The sequence below is a fragment of the Choloepus didactylus genome, chromosome 1 (genome assembly GCF_015220235.1).
Source record: "Choloepus didactylus isolate mChoDid1 chromosome 1, mChoDid1.pri, whole genome shotgun sequence".
In the NCBI taxonomy this organism is placed as follows: Eukaryota; Metazoa; Chordata; class Mammalia; order Pilosa; family Megalonychidae; genus Choloepus; species Choloepus didactylus.
Genome location: NC_051307.1, coordinates 237,486,206 through 237,506,944, shown reverse-complemented (window position 1 = coordinate 237,506,944; position 20,739 = coordinate 237,486,206). Strand labels below are relative to the sequence as shown.

Sequence of the window (20,739 nt, the reverse complement as noted above, 5' to 3'; positions counted from 1 at the left end):
TTACCTAACTTACAGATACATAAAACTCATAGCCAGATAAATGGGAGAAGGGATGCGGAGCAAGCAACAGAACCAGCATGTGCACTAACCATATCTAAGACTGACATATCAGGGCCCACTAATTTTGAAATCCTCAAGATTTTACAGCTCAGTGATTCCTGCTCTACTACTTGCTGTATCTCCCTCTCCTAATGCTGGAAGGTTGAGTCTCTAACCTTGCTCACAACTGCTTAAGATGACTAATGGATGTTTACTGTAGGGGGCTATGGGGAATGATAATCAAAGCTCTTCTACATTCACCCATCTGGCTGTAGTTTTATGTAAATGCTATTGGGCAACCCTAATATGTTACTCTTGTACTTGATCAACTCCACATGAGAACCTAGAAAGACATTGGAAAGAGATACAGCATCAATTTCAAGGCTTGCAGTGACCATCAGAGACACTTACCTGGAGGAGAAGGTGCTGTGGTCCCCTTCTATGCTGAAGAAATATGTGTGTAAACGGAGGAATATGAATATGAAGGTGTACTTCAGACAGATTAGATAAATTGATATTAGATCACCTCTTGTTACACTGAATAATTCTATAATAAATAAAATTAACCCTAAAAGCTTACCTCTGGTTGGTTTCCAGGTGATGAATGAAGCGTAGTACACTGTAGATTTTAGACTGTTTAAGCACTGACACTTATTAGTCCAGGACTTTTCCACACTGGGGAGTACCACTGTGCATATTTTAAGCCTCTTACTTTCTACAACCAATTTGGTTTCAATACATGATAAATACAAACACATTTTTGAAATGCATGGTGTGGTGTGCATTTTCACTTACCTTTTCCGCTGACTGAGCAGTGCCAAAAAAAATTGGAATGAAGGCAAGCCATACTATACATGTTGTGTACATAGTGAATCCAATGGGTTTGGCTTCATTAAAATTCTCTGGGACCCCCCGAGTCTTGATGGCATACACTGTACATGTGACCATGAGAAGAATGCTATATCCCAAGGAGCAAATGATTTGGAGATCCGTAATGTCACATTTGAGAACTCCTCTGGCCTGCTCAGGGTTCATTGTTTTATGTTCATCATAGTCTACAATGATGTTGGGCGGGTCGACACCAAACCAAATGAAAACACCTAGAAGCTGAACCGATATTAAACTGGAAGTGATGGCCAACTGTGATGTCGGGCTTATGAGTCTGGGAGCTGTCACTGATTTCTTGCCCTGCTCAAATATGCGGTAAATCCGATTGGTTTTGGTTAAGAGGGCTGCATAACTGATGCACATACCCAAGCCGAGGAAAACTCGCCGGAAAGAACACACGGCTACGTCGGGTTTGGCTATCATCAGGAAAGTGATGATGTAGCAAAGAAAGATGCCTGTCAGCAGAACATAGCTGAGCTCTCGCCCGGAGGCCCGGACAATGGGTGTGTCATTGTAGCGGATGAAAGTGGCCATGACAAAGATGGTGGCGATGATCCCCAACATTGCCAGGAAGACGGGGATGACGGCCCAGGGGGAATGCCACTCCAGCTTTATGATGGGGATATCCTGACAGCCAGTTCGGTTTTCATTCGGCCGCTGGTCATAGGGGCAGTGCTGGCATGTCATCTCATCAGACTGGAACTGGTAACCATCGCAGGGCTCACAAGTCCAGCAGCAAGGCGTTCCCTTCTGCGTCTTCTTTCTCTGCCCAGGTTTACACGGTAATGTACACACTGAGGGGGGTATTTCTCGGACTCCTTTGCCCCACTGCATGTCCTCTATCTGCAGTACAAAAAATAATAAGAAGAAACAGGCAGATGACTCATGAGAAAAGAAAAAAAATGATGACACTCACAAACAATAATACAGGTGGCTAACATTTGAGGCTTGATGAGATTAAGTAACTTACTCCTAGCTAACAGTGGCTACAACCAACATGTGTCCCGAAGCCATCTGACTCCAGTACCATTACTCTTCAGCATTCCAGAGAGTTCCAAACATGCCTGATTATAAGAATCCCCCATGACAATGATTAAAAAGGCAGATTCCCTCTTCTCACCTCAGATGTTCCAAATCAGAATATCCTGAAAAAGAACCTTGGGTTCTGTACTTTTAACAAGTGCCTCAGAGGTTTCTTGTGACTAAATAAATTGAGAAATACTGACTTGCACTCTGCTGCCTTCTCCTGTGTAACAGATGCAAGTGTCCCAAATCAAGTTTAAAAAAAGAAAACAACCAAACAATCCCAAAAACTATACTCAGCTCCCTAATTAGGGGCTGCTGTTATTATTCTATTACATTCATTTATTTGTTTGTTTGTTTGGCTGCTTGACATTGCAGCAGTGACCTTTTTCCCTAAAATCCTGCAGCACAACTGCCACTTTCATTGAGAAACTTTGATTCAAAATGAATTTATTCTACTGCTTTTCACAAAGGAGCAGTAAGTTTCATTAACTGAAAGCTTTAATTGCAGTAGATAATCCTAAGCACTGAGAAAGTTTTCATGGGAAAACTATAAAATCTGGAAACCTTTCAAGATCAGCCATCCACCTACCTCCTACATCCTACAAGAATAAGGAAGTGCATTTACCTAATTAGAACATTGGTCTTCTGGACTAGAACTCATAACCAGCAATGTTACAAGAAATAACACATTAGAAATAATAGAAAACTTTATTATTTGACTGAAGTTTTACTGTGGTTATGTCTCTCCTCTTTGCATGCACAGCATCTGCTCTACCCTTTTCTGATATGTATTCCTCGGATTTCTTTTCTAGATGTTTTCTCATGGAGTTAAACTTACACTGAAGCTGGGACCCAGACCTTGCCACTTGGTATACTGCAGTGGTTCTCAAATTTGAGAGTGCTTCAACGTCATTCGAGCGCTGGTACAACCCAGATTGCTGGGCCCCATTCCCAGATTTTCTGATTCATTGGGTCTGGAATGGGGCCCGAAAATTTTTATTTCTAACAGGTTCCCAGGTGATGCTTCTGCAGGGACCATTATTTGACAGCCACTGATATAGTCCAACCTCCAAGCCACAGAGATTAGGGCATGGATGGGATCATTATGTCCCAGATCATGGAATTAAATTTTGCTACTTTTACTGAGATTACAAAGAATGAAAAACTTGGGAGTTTTCAGGATATAAACCTGTTGTGCTCAGGGCTACAAAAAAGAAAGAATAGGTGAGAAAGAAGTCAAGACTGAGGAAAGCAGAGTGGAGAGTGAGAGGAAAATACTGATGACCTACTTGAGCTCCTGGATATAGCTATGCCTGAAGTAGGTTTCCCCTGGAATGTAAACCAGTAAACTCCCCTATGCTGAAAAAACTTTGAAATGAGTTTCTGTTTTTTTGCAACCAAAGTCCTGAATACTATACTTACTAAATAAATAGTTTTCAGCATTGACAAGTCCCCAAAGATGTACTTAGTTAGAAAATTATTTTATAAAATAAATACCAATTAAATAATTTGGCTGATTTTCCCCATACCTACTTAACTGAATTTTTAATAGAACTAAACCAGAAAAGAAATTGTTACATACTGGAAAGTCTAAGACATTAAATATATATGTGTGTGTGTGTGTGTGTGTGTGTGTGTGTGTGTGTGTGTGTGTGTGTGTGTATAAAATAAGAGATAAGGAGAAAAGAAGTAACTTATTGCTTATTGGGATTTTGGGGTTATGTTAAAGCAGGATGCAATGCACAGTGGGAGGAAGTGCTTCCATCATTATTTACGTAAGAACTACATTCAAAATCTGAATCAAATGTAACCCACTCTGACAAAAAAAAAAGGTTCATTTTCACATTTTCAAAGCTCCAGAAACAGTTTATACACACATATATATACACATATATATGTGTGTATATATTTTTTTTGTCTTTGTTTTTTTATTCATCTGCCCATACACTGGGCAAAAGGAGTGTCAGTCACAAGGTTTTCACAATCACACGGTCAAACGATAAAAGCTATATAGTTATACAACAATTATCAGAAATAAAGTATACTGGATTACAGATCAACAGATTCAGGTATTTCCTTCTAGATATTCTAATACACTAGAAACTAAAAAGGGTTATCTATATAATACATAAAAATAACCTCCTGAATGACCTCTCCACTCCATTTGACATCTCTTAGCTATTGAAACTGTATTTTATTTCATTTCTCTTCCCCCTTTGGTCAAGAAGGCTTTCTCCATCCCACGATGCCAGGGCCAGGCTCATCCCTGGGAGTCCCATCTCTCATCGCCAAGGAGACTTACACCCCAGGGAGTCACGTCCCACTTTGGGGGAGGGGGGTACTGAGTTCACCTGCAGAGTTGGCTTAGAGAGAGAGAGGCCACACCTGAGCAACAAACAGGTTCTCTGGGGTGACTCTTAGGCATAAGTATAAGTAGGTTTAGCTTCTCCTTTGCAGGAATAAGTATCGCAAGAGCAAGCCCTAAGATTGAGGGCTTGACTCATCAAAATGTGAGTCTCCAGTGCCTGCCAGAATATAAGGAATTCCCCAGGTGGGGAAGTTTAATATTTCCACGCTTTTTCTCTAGTCCTTCAAGGGGACTTTGGAAATATTTTTTATTTTCTGCCCAAAATACTCTGGGTTGTATCAGAGTATTATATTATCCTATACAAAATAACAAGATCTCATTCCCTATTCTAGTTTCCATGTAATTATGCTGTTTGAAGAAACTGATCATATAGGTTAAGTTAGATAATGTGTTACAGAGAATACAAATTTTGTACCAAATGAACATCTCTTAAATAACAGTTAAAACTCAGGAATAGAAGTGACTGCTGATACGTTCTAGGAACCTCTACTGTAAGTCTTATTATTGAACATTCAGTACTCTTGCATCGATTGCCCGATCTCTGCCCATGTTCTATCTGCTGATAACCTATGCCTTCAAATTCAATTCTCAGCATTTGCTCATTATATTTAGTTTATATTAGTGAGGCCTTACACTATTTGTCCTTTTGTTTCTGCTTATTTCACTCAACAATGTCCTCAAGGTTCACTCACCTAGCTGCATGCCTCAGTTCATTCCTTCTTGCAGCCGTTCGATATTCCATTGTTTGCATACAGTATATAATTCACTCTGCAGTTCATCCATCGATGCACCCTTAGGCCACCTCCAACCACTGTAAATTGTGCATAAAGCTGCCATAAACACCAGTATGCATCTGCCTATTCGTGTCCCTGCTGTCAGTTCTTCCAAGTATATACCAACTAACAGGGTTGCATGATCTATGGCAACCCTATACTTTAGCCTCCTGTGGAACCACCACACTGCCCTCCAGAGGGGCTGCGCTGTTCTAACTGTTGCCAACCAACAGTGAATAGGTACATCCCTCTCTCCACATCTTCTCCAGCACTTGTATCTTTCTGTTTATTTTTTAAACAGTTCTATTTTCACACCATACAATCTATCCCAAATGAACAATCAACAGCTCCTGATGTAATCACAGTTACGCTTTCACCACCACAGTCTATATAACAACATTTCCGTTTCTGATATATTTTCTCTTTCTTCAATTCAGCATTTGTAGGGTCCTTCCCCAGTCTATATCTTCCTTCAGAGTTCTGAACAATTCAGAATTGTCCGCTTTTTTTTTTCATTGAATCTCTGGAGGCTTTCAGTAGCCGTTTACGTCATCATGTTGGTGACATCACCCGCTACAGAAATACTTTAAACCTCATAAAATATCATAGCCTTCTAATGGATGAATTTAAACTTTATCCAGAGACTCAAGAATCTTCAGACTCTAGGATGGACCCACTTGCCTGAGCACAATACCTAGTCAGCACCAATAAATCTAACTAAATATAAAACATAATCATTTCTTTCTCAAACATCACCATCTTTGAGACAGTAAGTCACTGGCAGCCATCCCAAACTCATAAAATTAAGGAAAAAACTTGAAATAAGAGAGTAAGAGATACTTATTAACTTTAGAAATGTCAATTTTCAAGGAGTTGGAACCTAAAAAGTTGCTATTATTAATATGAATGTTTCCAAGGACCAAATTAAAAGATTCTAACTGTAGTAAGAGAGATTAATAAAAATACCTATAAATAAAATTCATTAGTTAAGCATGAGATTGCCTGATTCCAGCTGTAGTATAAAGCAATGGGCCATATGATTAAACTTGATCTATGGGAATAAATGCAGGGCTCCTACAAATATAAAATCAAATTATCATTCTATGCAACATTTTACAGCTAATTTCAAATGTTGCTTGCTATTTTTTTTCCCTAGGAATAAAATTAAAAAGCTGAACAGATTTTTTCTCAACATAGCCAAATATATATGAGAGCTGTAACCACAAACATTACATTGACTGATTACTTAGTTTGTTTTCAGTTTTCATTTAAAGTACATCTCAACTCAATTTAATTGTTTATATTAAACCAACAAATTTGCCTCTTGCTCCAAATGAACAAAAGCTTAATTTACTTGCTTTGTCAACAAAAATCATTACTGAAATCTAACCTGTGCCCCATGAAGATACAAACTAACCTCTAAAAGCTCCAGTACATTAGAATTTTGTTAACACAACGCATATGAGTTCTGACTATCTATCTATACCAATCTACAGACATAGAATGCCTTTTTTCATAAGAAGCCATCAGCTGCAAATGCCCACAGTCATTTATTTAAGGGAGGATGATCATTTAGGGCTATGAAAAATCAACTATAATGCCAATTTACTTTGCCAGAGGGCTAGCTGGAAAGCAAACTTCAAGAATATTCTGAACTCTGCAACTAAACTGTGTCTCACAGCCAAGTTTAAGGTGCTAAAAGATGAAAAGATATGGACTTGAAATCCCTGATAAGGATGTATTTTCATCATAGACACCTATTATTTAAGGCTACTGGATACTGGATCTTCTCAGCATCTGGGAAGGGCTCTTAAGAAAAGTACAGAACTTTATGGTAATATCATCAACTAACACCACACCAGGTATGGCACAGAGATTGGTCCAACAACTTTAAATGCCTTTCAGAGGCCAGGCTTATTAACTAAACAAATGAAATGGGTAGATGTAAGAGATGTTTCTTCAAAAAAAAAAAAAAAAACAAAGAGAGAAAAGTGCCAAGCCTATTAAATTACTGTGTACATCAAGAATAGATTTCATAATAGTTCTGCCTAAATTATCTGCATTTACTGCCTCCATGATTGCATTGTACTCAAGAACCGGAGGCTAGATGGATGAAAGCGTTAGGAAAGAGCAAATTTTGCAATTCTGTTCAATGAAAGCAAGGATAAGCCTGTTGTGGAGTCCTAAGAAGGTATTCTTCACTCTTAAAAAAGAGACATAAAGAAGGGATCTGCTTTCTCACCCTTGAACTTTGATGTGTGGAAATGTGACGCATAGAAATATGGCAGCCATTTTGCAACCAAGATTTAAAAAACAAACATCAAAACACAAAAAAACTAAGGGTCAAAGCCAATATGCTGAGGGAGACAAAAGAGAGAGATAAAAAGAATTGATGTATTGATAGTATCACGACACCAACTTAACCAATATTGTTACCAAACTACCCGTGAATTTCAAATATGAAATGATAAACTTTCCTTAATGATTAACCGATTCTTCATAGGTAGTCTGTTACTTGCAGCCAGAGCATTCACTAACACCTTTTTCTTACTTCTGTATCTAGTAATTTCAGACCTTTGGAGACTGTTAGACAATTAGCAAATAATTCAGGTTCTTGTATAGACAGTAGGTAACTCTAGAAAGAAAGGGAACTCTAGAAACACACATGATCAAAAACACTTGTCTTTTGAGAACTCAGTCTTGAACTCTGAAAACCGGATTTAACTCCATTTCTTCTTGCTCAGACAGAAACAATGAAAACTCACCTGTGAGCTAAAGTTCTCTAGCACATAGGTTTGGCAAAGAAAAACTGATATCTGGCTCTATTAGAGGGACCTTATAATCACTGGAATTTTATAATGAAACCAAACTAGTTGCTGTCTTACTGCCAACCGTAGAAACTGAAAATAGAGAACTTTTATAAACAGTTTGGTACATCGTTTCTATCTAGAAGCTATGTGTCCTTTTCTTCAAGCTGACACTTTCTATCTGAAATAAAGTTATCTCACTCAAGCGATATTTTCTTCAGTGAAATCCCATTTGTATGTTTTCAAAGCTCACTCTGTAGACCAGACTGGCTCATGCTTTAATTCACATTATTTCTCTGCAATATTATTTTGTCTTATCAGAACCTTAATAGAATGAGCTAATTTAAAAAGAGCTTTTTTATTAAAATGCCATTAGTTCATTAAAATGCATTTATCCTAATTTATGGAAAAAGCTTTTTACTCAAAATGCACAGGAAAGTTGAGTTTTCAATGCCAGAAAAGAGCCATGTTTTTGTTCAGGTGAGGAGTGGGTAAACAGGGGCTGGCAGGAGCTTGATAAGGGATTCTGCTGCCTAGCAACACCTTTACTAACTCTGCCCCTACTTCTAAACTTTAGGCAGAAGAGATTACGAAGCATAACCCTGGGACTACTATGTTACAACAAAAACACTTATTAACTCAGAATCTACTTATTCAAAATTTATAGTTATAAGGATCATCCTTTTTAGGTACTCTAGGAAGAAAGCATCATACACAAGTATTATTGGGAAAGGTTTTCAATTACAGTAGAGTGGGAACATTCTTTGAGGGATGCCGAGCTTCATTTCTTGCAAAGGCCCCCGATGGTCCAACATGTGGATGAATTTATAATGTTACTGAGGCACAACTTGGAATGAAGACAGTGGTTCCCCACTTTGTCTGCACATCAGAATCACTTAGGGATCTTCTAAGAATTCCAAAGCCTAGACAACACCCTAGACTAATTAAATCACATTCTCCAGGAGATGGGAAATATGCACCAGTAGTTTTTAAAGCTCCCCAGGTGATTTCAATATACAGACAAGAGATTCTTTGCTCTGTTAACTTAGTGATTACAAATTTACTTCTCTGGGCTTCCCTTCTTGACCTTGTGAAGCACTAGCTCTCATTAACAGTCTGAGTAGGGCACATAACCTGCTTACTTATACTCTGTTATAATTTATTGGGAAAGTATGATAATGTTGTAGTGATATTAAACATTTGCACAATCAGTTGGGTCTCTGGACTTAACCTGCATGAAGGTCATTGGTCCAACAACTTTAAATTTCTTACAGAGGCCATGTTTATTAACTAAACAAATGAAATTGGTCTATGTAAGAGATGTTTCTTCAAATAAGAAAGTGCCAAGCCTATTAAATTACTGTATACATCAAGAATATATTTCATAATAGTTCTGCCTAAATTATCTGCATTTACTGTCTCAGTGATTGCACTGTGCTCAAGAACGGGGGGCAGTGATGTGGGTTCTTGTTTTAAATGTGTGTCATTAACAGCTCCCTGACTAATTGAGCAATATGTCCTAAAAGTAAATCTAAGTCTTCCTTTTTTTTCTGAAATCTTTCACCTCTACACCCCAGCTAAAAGGGGCTGACTTCATTTGCCTTCAGAAGTTCCTTACCGCCCTCCCCACCGCCCAAAATAAAAAGCAGCTGGATAGCCTTATGTGGAATCTCCTGGATTTTTGTAATGTAGATGCCTTTTAAAACATAATCAATACTCATAGGCCAAACAATACATGTCTGCTGACAGGAGTTGGCTTTCTCCCTGTGCCGGTTTGAGTGTATTGTGTCCCCCAAATGCCATTATCTTTGTGGTTTTGTGTGGGGCAGGCGTTTTGGTGATGGTTGGATTTGCTTGGAATGTGCCCCACCCAGCTGTGGGCAATGATTTTGATGAGATGTTCCCATGGAGGCTTGGCCCCACCCATTCGGGGTGGGCCTTGATCGGTGGAGCTATATAAATGAGCTGACTCAAAGAGGAAGGAGAGTGCAGCTGGGAGTGATGTTTTGAAGAGAAGCAAGCTTGCTAGAGAGGAACGTCCTGGGAGAAAGCCGTTTTGAGGCCGGAGCTTTGGAGCAGATGCCAGCTGCCTTCATAGCTAACAGAGGTTTTCCGGAGGCCATTGGCCATCCTCCGGTGAGGGTACACGATTGCTGATGTGTTGCCTTGGATGCTTTGTGGCCTTAAGACTGTAACTGTGTAGCGAAATAAATCCCCGTTTTATAAAAGCCAATCCATCTCTGGTGTTTTGCATTCTGCAGCATTAGCAAACTAAGACACTCCCTCTGAAACAATATAGCCAGTGGAGGAACCATCTCCTGACTAACAATTATATGCTAACCACAAATCATCTCTTATTTCCTCCCTCTCTGGGGACACATTCCCTAAAAAAGGTTTATCAGTCAAAGCCTAGTTGTTTAATCTTGTGCCAATTATGAAACACATTTAAAAAAAATTAAGCTTATAATGTTATAATGTTAACACAGGCAATTGGATACCACAAAGAGACCTCCAGTTCAACTTGCTCAAAACTGAACTCATAATCTACACCAGGGGTGGACCAAATGGTCCATGGACCCACTCCTGCCCTCCACCAGGCCAGCTGTTTTTGTAAATAAAGTTTTAGTGGAACACGGACACATGCACTCATTTGCATATTGCCTATGACCATTTTCGTGGCTAAATTTGTGCTAAAATGGCAGAGATGAGTAGTTCTGAATGCCTGGCCAGCAAAGGCTAAACTATTTTCTCTCTGGCTCTACAGAAAAAAAAAAAAAAAAAAAATTTCCAAGCCAAATGCAAAGACAAGGTGAAAACAAAGCACTAGCGCATGGCAGGGGTATCTATCCACAAGTCAGAATTTAGGTGTTAGCTATGCCACCACCCTTTCACATGGAACCTATATCCAAATTACCAACAAGTTCTGTCAGTTTTCTCTCTTGCCATCACCTAAGTTAATTAATTCCTCCAACAAATTGTATATTGCAAACTTACTAGGTGCTGGACCTGTTTTAGTTGCTGGGAAGAAACAGGCAAAAATCCATGCTATGGGGAACTGCATCCTTTTTTCTCATGTTGGCCACCCCTGCAAAAGCTTCCTCTCTCGTTTCCTCTCCTCCCTCTTGTCTAACCCCTTCCTAATCCCATTATCTACACAAGAGCTAGAGTGTTCCTTTAAACTTTTTTCTAGTTAGAGAAATTGTATGTTTACAGAAAAAACATACAGAAAGTTCCGATATGCACCCCCCCATTCAATTATTAACACTTTACTTTATTACGGTAACTTTGTTAGAGTTGATGAAAGAATATTATTAAAATTATACTATTAACTATAATCCATGGTTTGCATTAGGGTTCACTGATGCTGTACAGTCCTATGTTGGGTTTTGTTTTTTTAATTTTTATTCTAGAAAATATATAAAACCTAAAATTTCCCTTTTTAGCCACATTCAAATATACAGTTCAGTGCTGCTAACTACATGCACAATGTTGTGCTACTACCAACACCGTTCATTACCAAACCTTTTCCATCACTCCAAATAGAAACTCTGTACAATTTAAGCATTAACTCTTCCTCTGCTACTTCCACTTTGGCCCCTGGTAACCTGGATTCTAATTCTGACTCTTAAGATTTCCTATTCTAATTATTTCACATCAGTGAGACCATGCAATATTTGTCCCTTTTCTGTCTGGCTTATTTCACTCAACATGTTGTCTTCAAGGTTCATCCATGTTGTTGCATGTACCAGAACTTCATTCCTTTTCATGGCTGAATGATGTTAAGATAGAAGCAATCCCTTTAGCCCTTAAGGAGCAGAGTTGATCATGTCACCTTTCTGCTCGATCTCTTCCGTATTTCCCACTGCTCGTAAGCCTCCTAGATGACCCTGTATAATACCGTAGGGACACAGATCAACTGGCTTCACTCCCATGGCTTTATTTGAGTCCCATGGAGGTTCCCACTCTATAGTAGATTTTGTGATGCAACATGCTACTCAGTAACTCTTCAGCTCACCAGAATCTTGCATAGGAAGACTCTATCCCTACTGGACTGGATCCCTCTGCTATAACCTCTCAAATATCCGTCTTTAAAGCACTTTGTAATTATGCAAATATGGGGCTTGATTCAAGTCTATCTCCTCAAGTAATTTGTAAGCTTCATGAGAACAGAGCCTCTGTCCACTTCTTTCACTGTTGGAACCTCAATATCGTGTGGTGGCTTAATAGCCCTGTCAGATCAAACGGATGAGTGATGGTGTGGAAGAAATAACAGACTGATCACTCCTATAGAAATTATTTTTCTCCAGCCAAAGCTTCGGTTTAACCATAATTTAAAAAGATGAAGTGATCCATAATGACATATGAATTTCATCTGTTTTCTGGCCATTTAATACACATCTGTAGAGTGAGCACTTGCAGGTGAAATGCCCTCAGCATTTTCTTGAGAGAAGAAAGTGAATTCAATATGAAACACTCAGTTACTAGGTAGAGGAAAATAAATGCACACAATTAGCACAACCTGGAAAGGGAGAATAAGGAGTCATGTGCAACTGAAGCCTAGGACGAAACTTGATCTCACTAGGTCCCTGCCTATTCTCTGAACAGTCTACCTTCTCCTTGGTAAGCTCAGCTACATCTCAGAATAGATGGGCTTTGAAGTCAGACTTCCCCAGGTTCAAAGACTGGCTCGATCACTTCCAGACAGTATGACCAAAGGCAAGCCAACAACTCTTGAGTCTCAGTTTCCTGATCTTTATGAAGATGAAATGAGATAACATATGTAAGGAACCACATGGTACCCTGAGACAAAGTATCTCCCTAACTAATGATTAAATTTTCATTTGAATATGTTATGGCTTTAATGATCAACTTTCTCCATGCAAAAACAAAACAAAACAGAACAAAATAAAACTTCAAGATGGCCAATCCCAATCCTCCCAACTCTCTTGAACTCTGATTTTTCCAGGCAAGTATAGCCAGCATTTAATGGGATAGTGGCATTTCAGACTACACATCTGAAACTGAACGTAGCATATCCCTTCCCTTTCTCTAAATCTCTCCACACGCTCTCCAACCTGTCTGGGTGTATTGGAGTAGTTAAATGCCTGGGTGCTATATTCAGACAGACATGGGTTCAAGTCCTAACAGAGTGAACTTGGCTGGGCCATTTAAGCTCTCTGAACCTGATATTTAAAATATCTATGAAACTGAGATGGTAATGACTACTTCGCAGATGTCCTGAGAAAATTAATTTCGGTGAAGTGCTTAGTACAATGTCTGGCACATAATAAAAGCTTCATGAGTTAGATCTATTGCAATTACTTTTAGTGGCAATAATATTATTGTTGACAACCCTTTCCACCTTGCTTCCCTCAAAATATCTTCATTGCCAAGTTTGTTCCAGTCTTTTCCAGTATCTCTCTCTCCTCTTTGTTCCCAGTGATGTCTATCTATTAAAGCCATCATTATTTTGTCCTTTAAGTTGTTCTCTCTGATTTTAGGTCTTCCCTTTCAATTCTTATTCCTTTGGCTTGCTTTCTTTCTCTTCATGGTAATTACTATGTGAAATCAAACATTTTGACATTTACTTGTTTGCCTCTCCCTCCACTTGAATGTAAACTATGAGGGCAGAGGCCACATCTGTATTGTTTCCTGAGGTTCACCCTGTGCCTAGAAAAGCAGCTCACAGTTGCTATTTCTCAAAGTTGCTAAGTTACTTGAACTTCGTGCAAGGTGAGTTCCAGTTGTACTGTAACCTGGATTAAAACCTTTGTGGGTCCACTGTCCATCAGAGACAGTGCAGACACCTCACTTCAGTATTTAAGTCACCCTGAAACACACCCCTGAAACCATCCACTCCAGCCTCATCCATCTTCACTCCCCTATAGATAAGTATCACTCTTGTAACAAAAGGCAACACCTATGCTTCCCTTTAATATCCATGATTCCTTATTTGCTTTATTTTGTTTATACTCATTGTCCTAGTTTGCTAATGCTGCAGAATGCAAAACACCAGAGATGGATAGGCTTTTATAAAACGGGGGTTTATTTCACTACACAGTTACAGTCTTAAGGCCACAAAGCATCCAAGGTAACACCTCAGCAATCGGGTACTTTCACCGGAGGATGGCCAATGGCGTCCGGAAAACCTCTGCTAGCTAGGAAGGCAGCTGGCATCTGCTCCAAAGCTCCAGCCTCAAAACGGCTTTCTCCCAGGACGTTCCTTTCTAGCAAGCTTGCTTCTCTTCAAAACATCACTCCCAGCTGCACTCTCTTTTCTCCCCCCAAGTTAGCTCATTTATATAGCTCCACTGATCAAGGTCCACCCCAAATGGGCGGGGCCACACCTCCATGGGAACATCTCATCAGAATCATCTCCCACAGCTGGGTGGGGCACATTCCAAGCAAATCCAACCAGCACCAAAACTTCTGCCCCACACAAGACTACAAAGATAATGGCATTTGGGGGACACAATACACTCAAACTGGCACACTCATCTTTTTAGCTTTCATGCTTTTTGCCCCTAATTCTTCAAAACTAGCTCAAATGCTCTGAGTCTTCTCTGATGCCTCTGAGCTGGAAATGCCCTCTCCCTTTTTAGAACTCAGCATTTTATTAATATTTCCTTACCTCATTTACTTGATACTTTAAAAACCCTGGCCACTACATATTTTTTAAATCCCTACAGAGCCTAAATCCTTTGTGGGCAGATTCTAGCCAAGAAAGACCTCCTAGAATTAGGACACACTAGGGAAAGTTCTTAGCGAAAAATAAAAGCCGCCTTTTAGTGCCCTTGAATACTCTTTATTCTCCCTTTTTGTCTGAGCCTCCAGAATCTGACTTGCTTTAAATATAACAAACTATACAAACAAGAACAATAGAAGTCTTTCTATCACTGCTACTAAATCTTCTTTTCTAACCAGCTCAGGCAGTCATCTTAGGTTTTCACACTCAAGACAACTTGCAAATTGCTTTCACCCACTCACCTGGAGTGAGTCACGCTCTCTGCCAGTAAGTGGGAAAGAATGCTGAGCAGTCAGTTTACCATCTGAGACAAAGAGTTTTGATTTTTCTTATTTTTTTTTCTCCCCAGTTTCTATTTTTCTAAGCTTCTGAATCAATCTCTTGCTTTCCTTTTCTGAACTAGAATATAGAAACTGTTTTCACACACATTTAAGGGGTGATCCCACATCTCATTCTGACAAATACTAGTCCTGCAACATACTTTTTGTAAAAACAGAAACTACTCTTTCTAATATAGCCACATCCGGAGAGCTGATAAGCATAATTAATTTCTTAGAAGCCCAGAGAAGTTTTGCTATTAAGGAAAGGCTGTGTCTTGGTTGAACCCAGTGCATTCTAATTCATTTGACTACAGAATGAACTGTTATTTCCCCTCCAGTAACATCTATTATCTCGACATCCTACAGAATTTATAGCCCTCCAGTAACACTGTGGGAAATAAGTGACATTAGCCAACTAATACCTTGACTCATTGCAGTTCCAGCATCGCCATTCAAAACTTTTCCTTTCTGGGGTTAGTATAAGCTGTGGATCATAGAAAAAGTTACAGAACAGTAATTTGGTTGTCAACCCCAAATTACTAGCTGGATCTTCTTGGCAAGTCACTTAACTTCTGTGAGGCTTAATTTCCTCACCAGTAAAATGGAGTGACAGAGAGAATCAAATATGATTGGATATATGAGTGTTTTATAAACAATAATATTTCATTAAAATATTTTTACTTCTTTCTTCTAATTTTGTTTTTCATTATGAAAGGAAGAAGAAACTGTTGTTTCATACCAATTTTAGCTTTCCTTTGCTTATTGTCTCCATTCCAATGTTTCTACAGCTCACCTTTCCTGCCCCCATCCAGCTAGCAGGATGGAGCCAGATACTTCCTTCTGGTCAGCCTCTGGTGAGTCAAACCAAAAAGCCAATTTCAGGAGCAACAAGATTTCTCTTTCACGACAGGCAGGAAGGCAAAATGACATAGTCACTTTGGAACACAGTCGGGCAGCTTCTCACAAAGCAAAGCTTAGGCTGACCATAGGATGCAGTAATCACACTTCTAGCTTCCAGGTATTTACCCAAATGAGTTGAAACCTTAGATCTATTCATAAATCTGCACACAAATGTTTATAGCAGCTTTACTCATAGTTGCCTCAAATTGGAAACTACCAAGATGTCCTTCAAGGGGTGAATGGGCAAACTGTGGTGTAGCCATAGGATGGAATATTATTCAGTAATAAGAATAAATGAGCAATCTAGGTAGTAAATGCCACGGAGGAAACTGAAATGCATATTGCTAACCAAAAGATGCCAGTATACTGAATGATTCCAACTGTATGACTTTCCAGAAAGGCAACCTAGAGAGACAATAAAAAGATCAGTGGTTGCCAGGGGTTCAAAGGGTTGAGTGTGGGGATGAATGGTATGGCAAGGGAATACTATTCTATATGATACTATAACAGCAGATACATGACATTTTGCATTTGTCCAAACCTATAGGACTCTACAACACAAAGAATGAACCCTAATGTAAGCTATGGAATCTAGTTACAATAATGCCTCAATACTGGTTCATCAATTGTAACGAATGTTCCACACTGATCCAAGACATTTAAAATAGAGGAAACTGTGAGAGAAAGGTATATATGGCAATGCTCTGTACTTTCTGCACAATATTTTCTGTAAACCTAAAACTGCTCTAAAAATAAAAAAGTATATTGAAAAAGACATCAACTTCTGTTGAACAGGGAAATTGATTCGTGCTCCCTACAAACTAAGTATAAGTCAATATGTATTGTATTCAAAGCATGTACCATCCAGTGATGGATTCGAATCAAGAGGAATCGAATTAAAACAAGGAACTGACTCAATTAGATGGAATTTCAGGTTCAGTCACCAACTCAGAGGATGTGGGAGTGATATATTTGGGTAAGAGGACTTCTGGTATTCTTTATAAATAGAAATTTACTGCCACTGAATCCCAGCCCATGGCCTGAAGAGTTGAGGTCTACATCTAAATGCACATATGAAATAATTCGGTTAGATTATTTAAGAAATGGAGTCTACTACCTCACACATGTTTAAGCCCACAAAGCTAAGAAAGTATCAGCCTCTAAACCAAATTGGCATATTTGTTTATATCTTGCATTTAGAAGCTAGGTCACCTCCAGAAAGTGAGACAAATGAAGCATTTATTTGATTCAGACTGTCTTTCCAGGATGAGAGGACTGGAGGGATAGGAAAAGTACCCACTCATCAACAAAAAGCATACAAGACTCTAGGGACTAAGGAAATATCTTTCACACTAAAATTATGAAGTAGACACCAGAGGTCTTTACACCATCCTCCTGACATCATCTTGCATTTCTCCTGCCTCATAATTTGAAGGCCATGCACTGAGCAGTTCCTGTGTCCCATGCACTATCTTAAACAATAGAGATAAAGAAACATTTATTTCTTTCCCTCAATAAGATCTCGGTGCCATGGCAGAAATTTGCATGTAAATCTCATTAAAATACAATGTAACTTAAGATACAATTGGCACCCAATTGGTCCTTAAGCCTCCCTTACTAGAATATTGAAGGGTCTCTGAGGTTGAACATGAGTTCTTTAGTGGGATAAGGTGAGGAAAAACATTTTGGAAGAGTAAGCATCTTGAACAAATCCAAGAAAGCATGAAAGCACTAGGTTGAAGGAAGGGAATGAGGATGGGGGCTACATGTAGTTTAAGTTGAGCTGAAATATAGAATGTTAGGAAGAAAGACGATCATGTGGGAGACACAGATATATGTAGGCACCAGTTCATGAAAAAACAGTTTGTTCATTATTTACTCAACTATTTACCAACCACCCACGATCTGCCAGGTTTTGCTTATTGGGTTACAAATGCTGAACAAATTGGACATGACTCCAGACCTCAAAGAGCTTAGGGCAGGGGAGATAGCCAATGCAACCATAAAACAAATTAATAAAATATGAATTTTAATAAGTGTTAGGGAGGAAATAAGTAGTGTACTAATAAAAAGAATAATACAAAGGCAACTCACAGAAGGTTAGTGAGCTAGATGAGGTGATTTTGAAGTTGCGACTTGAAAGGAGAGAACCCAAGCATGGAAAGTGGCTGACCTGTGGATGTAAGATTCAGTAAATGTGATGGTTTGAAGATGTATATACCACAGAAAAACATGTCCTTAAATCTAATCCATTCCTGTGGGTGTGAACCAATTGTTAATAGGACCTTCTATTGAGACAACTTCAGTTAAGGTGTGATCCACCTCATTCAAGATGGGTCTTACTCCTACTGTTGGAGTCCTTCATAAACAGAATGAATACAAAGAGAGTAAGGAAGCACAGAAGCAAGGAGTTGATAGCAGTGTAACTGGGAAAAGAAGACAGAGACCAGCAGACACCCCCGTGTGCCTTGCCATATGGCAGACGAGCCAAGAATCACCAGCAGTCAGTCTTAGCGAAGAAAGCATCATCTTGATGATGCCTTGATTTGGACATTTTCTCGGCCTCAAACTGTAAGCTAATAAATTCCCATTGTTTATACCAACCATTTCATGCTGTCTTCTTTAAGCAGCCTAGGAAACTAAAACAGTAGGTGACATGGAAATTGCAAAGGTCCTGAGGCAGGGAAGACTTGGTATGTTCAAACGTCTCAAACTTGAAGGTACAAACAAATCTCCTGGGATTTTGTTATAAGGCAGATTCCAACTCAATTGGTCTGGGGAAGAGCTGGAGATTCTTGTTTTTGACATGCTCCCAGGTGATGTTGTTGGGGGGTGGGTGGCACACTTTAATAGCAAGGTGTTGGAGGAACAAAAGTCAGAGTATGTGTCCAGTGCTTATGGTGAGGATAACAATATTTCACACATTTGGTACATAAAATAATGGTCTGACTTAAAATTGATCAAATCTTAAAAGTCAATCAAATATGGTTCTCACTTTAAGGTCCTCAGGCATGGCCCAATTTTCTCCTGTTTCAGTGTTTTCAGAGAATTCTAGGGAAAGAAAAACTTCACTTCAGGAGTATCTTAGGTTCTATCGGGAAATATATGGTAAGCAGCAGGTTTGAAATTCATTCTCCTCCTTTATGGGGGGGCCGGAGCTGGAAGTATCCTCCAGAAAGAGAGATGAAAGATTGCTTAGTCAAACCTCCTTTTGCAAACTACAAACCACCTGGCAAACAAATGAAAGGCATATGCTAGCTTACGAGTCCTTATCTATGGAAAGCTTTTAGCAGCGTATACCTGGTCTGTCTGGGATTGCTTATGAGAAACCTGGAATATGTCGATTTAGGACATGGTTCCCTGGAAAACATCACATAAGCTAGGTACCTATCTAATTTTAAAATGATGATGTTTCATGACCACAATAGATCTCTTCTTTGTCTGTAGCCACATATATTACTTAGAGATCTTTTTTATCATACCAGGCTAACATATGGCATGAACCAGTAGTTCCAAACCTCTTCCCACTTCAGCTGTGTCTCAGAAGTAATTGTAACCCTGGAACTAACAGTAAAGTTTGATACTGGGTAAGATCTCTGAATGTGTGACACATACTTGACAATCCATCCTGTGTGCACTGACCTCTTCCAAGAAGTTTAGAAATAATCCCATGGAGTAATTGGTGGCTTAAAACTCTGGTTCTCTGCACAGGCTATATATATTAGAAATACCTGGGGAACTATTTAAAAATACCCATGTCCAGGATCCACCCAGAGGGGTTCAGATTTAATTGGTAAGGGAAATGTCCTGAGAATCAGTGTGTTACGAAAGCTCCCTATATGATTCTAAGGTGCAGCCACGGATGAGAAACAGTGAGTTAAATTTAAGGACATTTTTGGAGGCCTGCAGGCAGGGACAGTGGGTAATACACTGGCAGATAAAGCCGGAGACACAAACCATGGTTGTTTTCCTTCTTCATTCTTGACAGGTGAAGGATAAGAAGCCAAGTTTCTCTTCCCTTCAAACCTCAAAGTGCTCACACTTCCAGAGCATTTGACCTTATCTCAGATGAAAAGTGAAGCAGCTCTGTAAGGACTACACATCCTGTTGAGGTCCTTAGCACTAGGCTCCTTGGTAATTTCCCACTTAAATGAAAAAAGTAACTGTTAATATATTTGCATTATTTAAATGCACTCTCCAATCATTCTAGCCAACCTGCACATTTCTATAATAAGCCATTTGTTCAGAGCTCAATTATTTTGTGATGTTTGATTAAACAAAATCAGCAGCAAAATAATTCTATTAGTGTTAATTGGCATCTTCTCACAGGAAATTTAACCACTCTGCTGGTCATGCTTTTAACAACAAACTTCCCAGATTTCAATGTCCATCTTTGAACACAATTCTTGAGACTGCTCCGAAGATTATATTACAGATTGATTTTACAAAAGAGTTTCCACGTCAACAGTTCAATTATTCAGCCTTAGAGCACCGCAATATTCAAAACACTTGGAAGTAAAGATTTAACTATTAATATCCTGTAATTGGTTTCTTAATCCAGAGCTTGAAAATGACAATTGTTTAATACCAAGACTACATCAATAACATTTGGGCAATACAATCCAGTGAAATACTGAATATACAAACAAGGATGGAATTAGTGTGGGCCTGGGTCAGATAACTAAACTCTCAGAATATAATATTAAGCCACTATTATTATTGTTGTTATTTTGTTCATTACCTTCCATGATGATTATTTTGCTAGACAAGTCAATGTTAGTGCCAAAATCCTTAAAGAAAATCCAGATTTCTATCTGAGAGTCTATAAAAGTTTCACTAAGTTTATTCTTCAGAAACTTAAATCCTCCAGAGA

The 20,739-nt window shown here is 39.0% G+C and overlaps 1 protein-coding gene across 8 annotated transcripts in view; it reads right to left on the bottom strand.

The window, feature by feature from the left end:
- GRM7 (glutamate metabotropic receptor 7) overlaps window positions 1–20,739 on the bottom strand; it is a 1,009,633-nt gene that overhangs the window by 158,989 nt on the left and 829,905 nt on the right. For all 8 annotated transcript variants that reach the window (XR_005211330.1, XR_005211329.1, XR_005211331.1 and 5 more), the window contains one exon: window positions 835–1,770. Coding sequence is in view for 4 of the 8 variants with exons in the window: in XM_037800797.1 (XP_037656725.1) it covers window positions 835–1,770 (936 nt within the window). In the remaining 4 variants the exon portion in view is untranslated. The remainder of the gene's footprint in view (window positions 1–834; window positions 1,771–20,739) is intronic.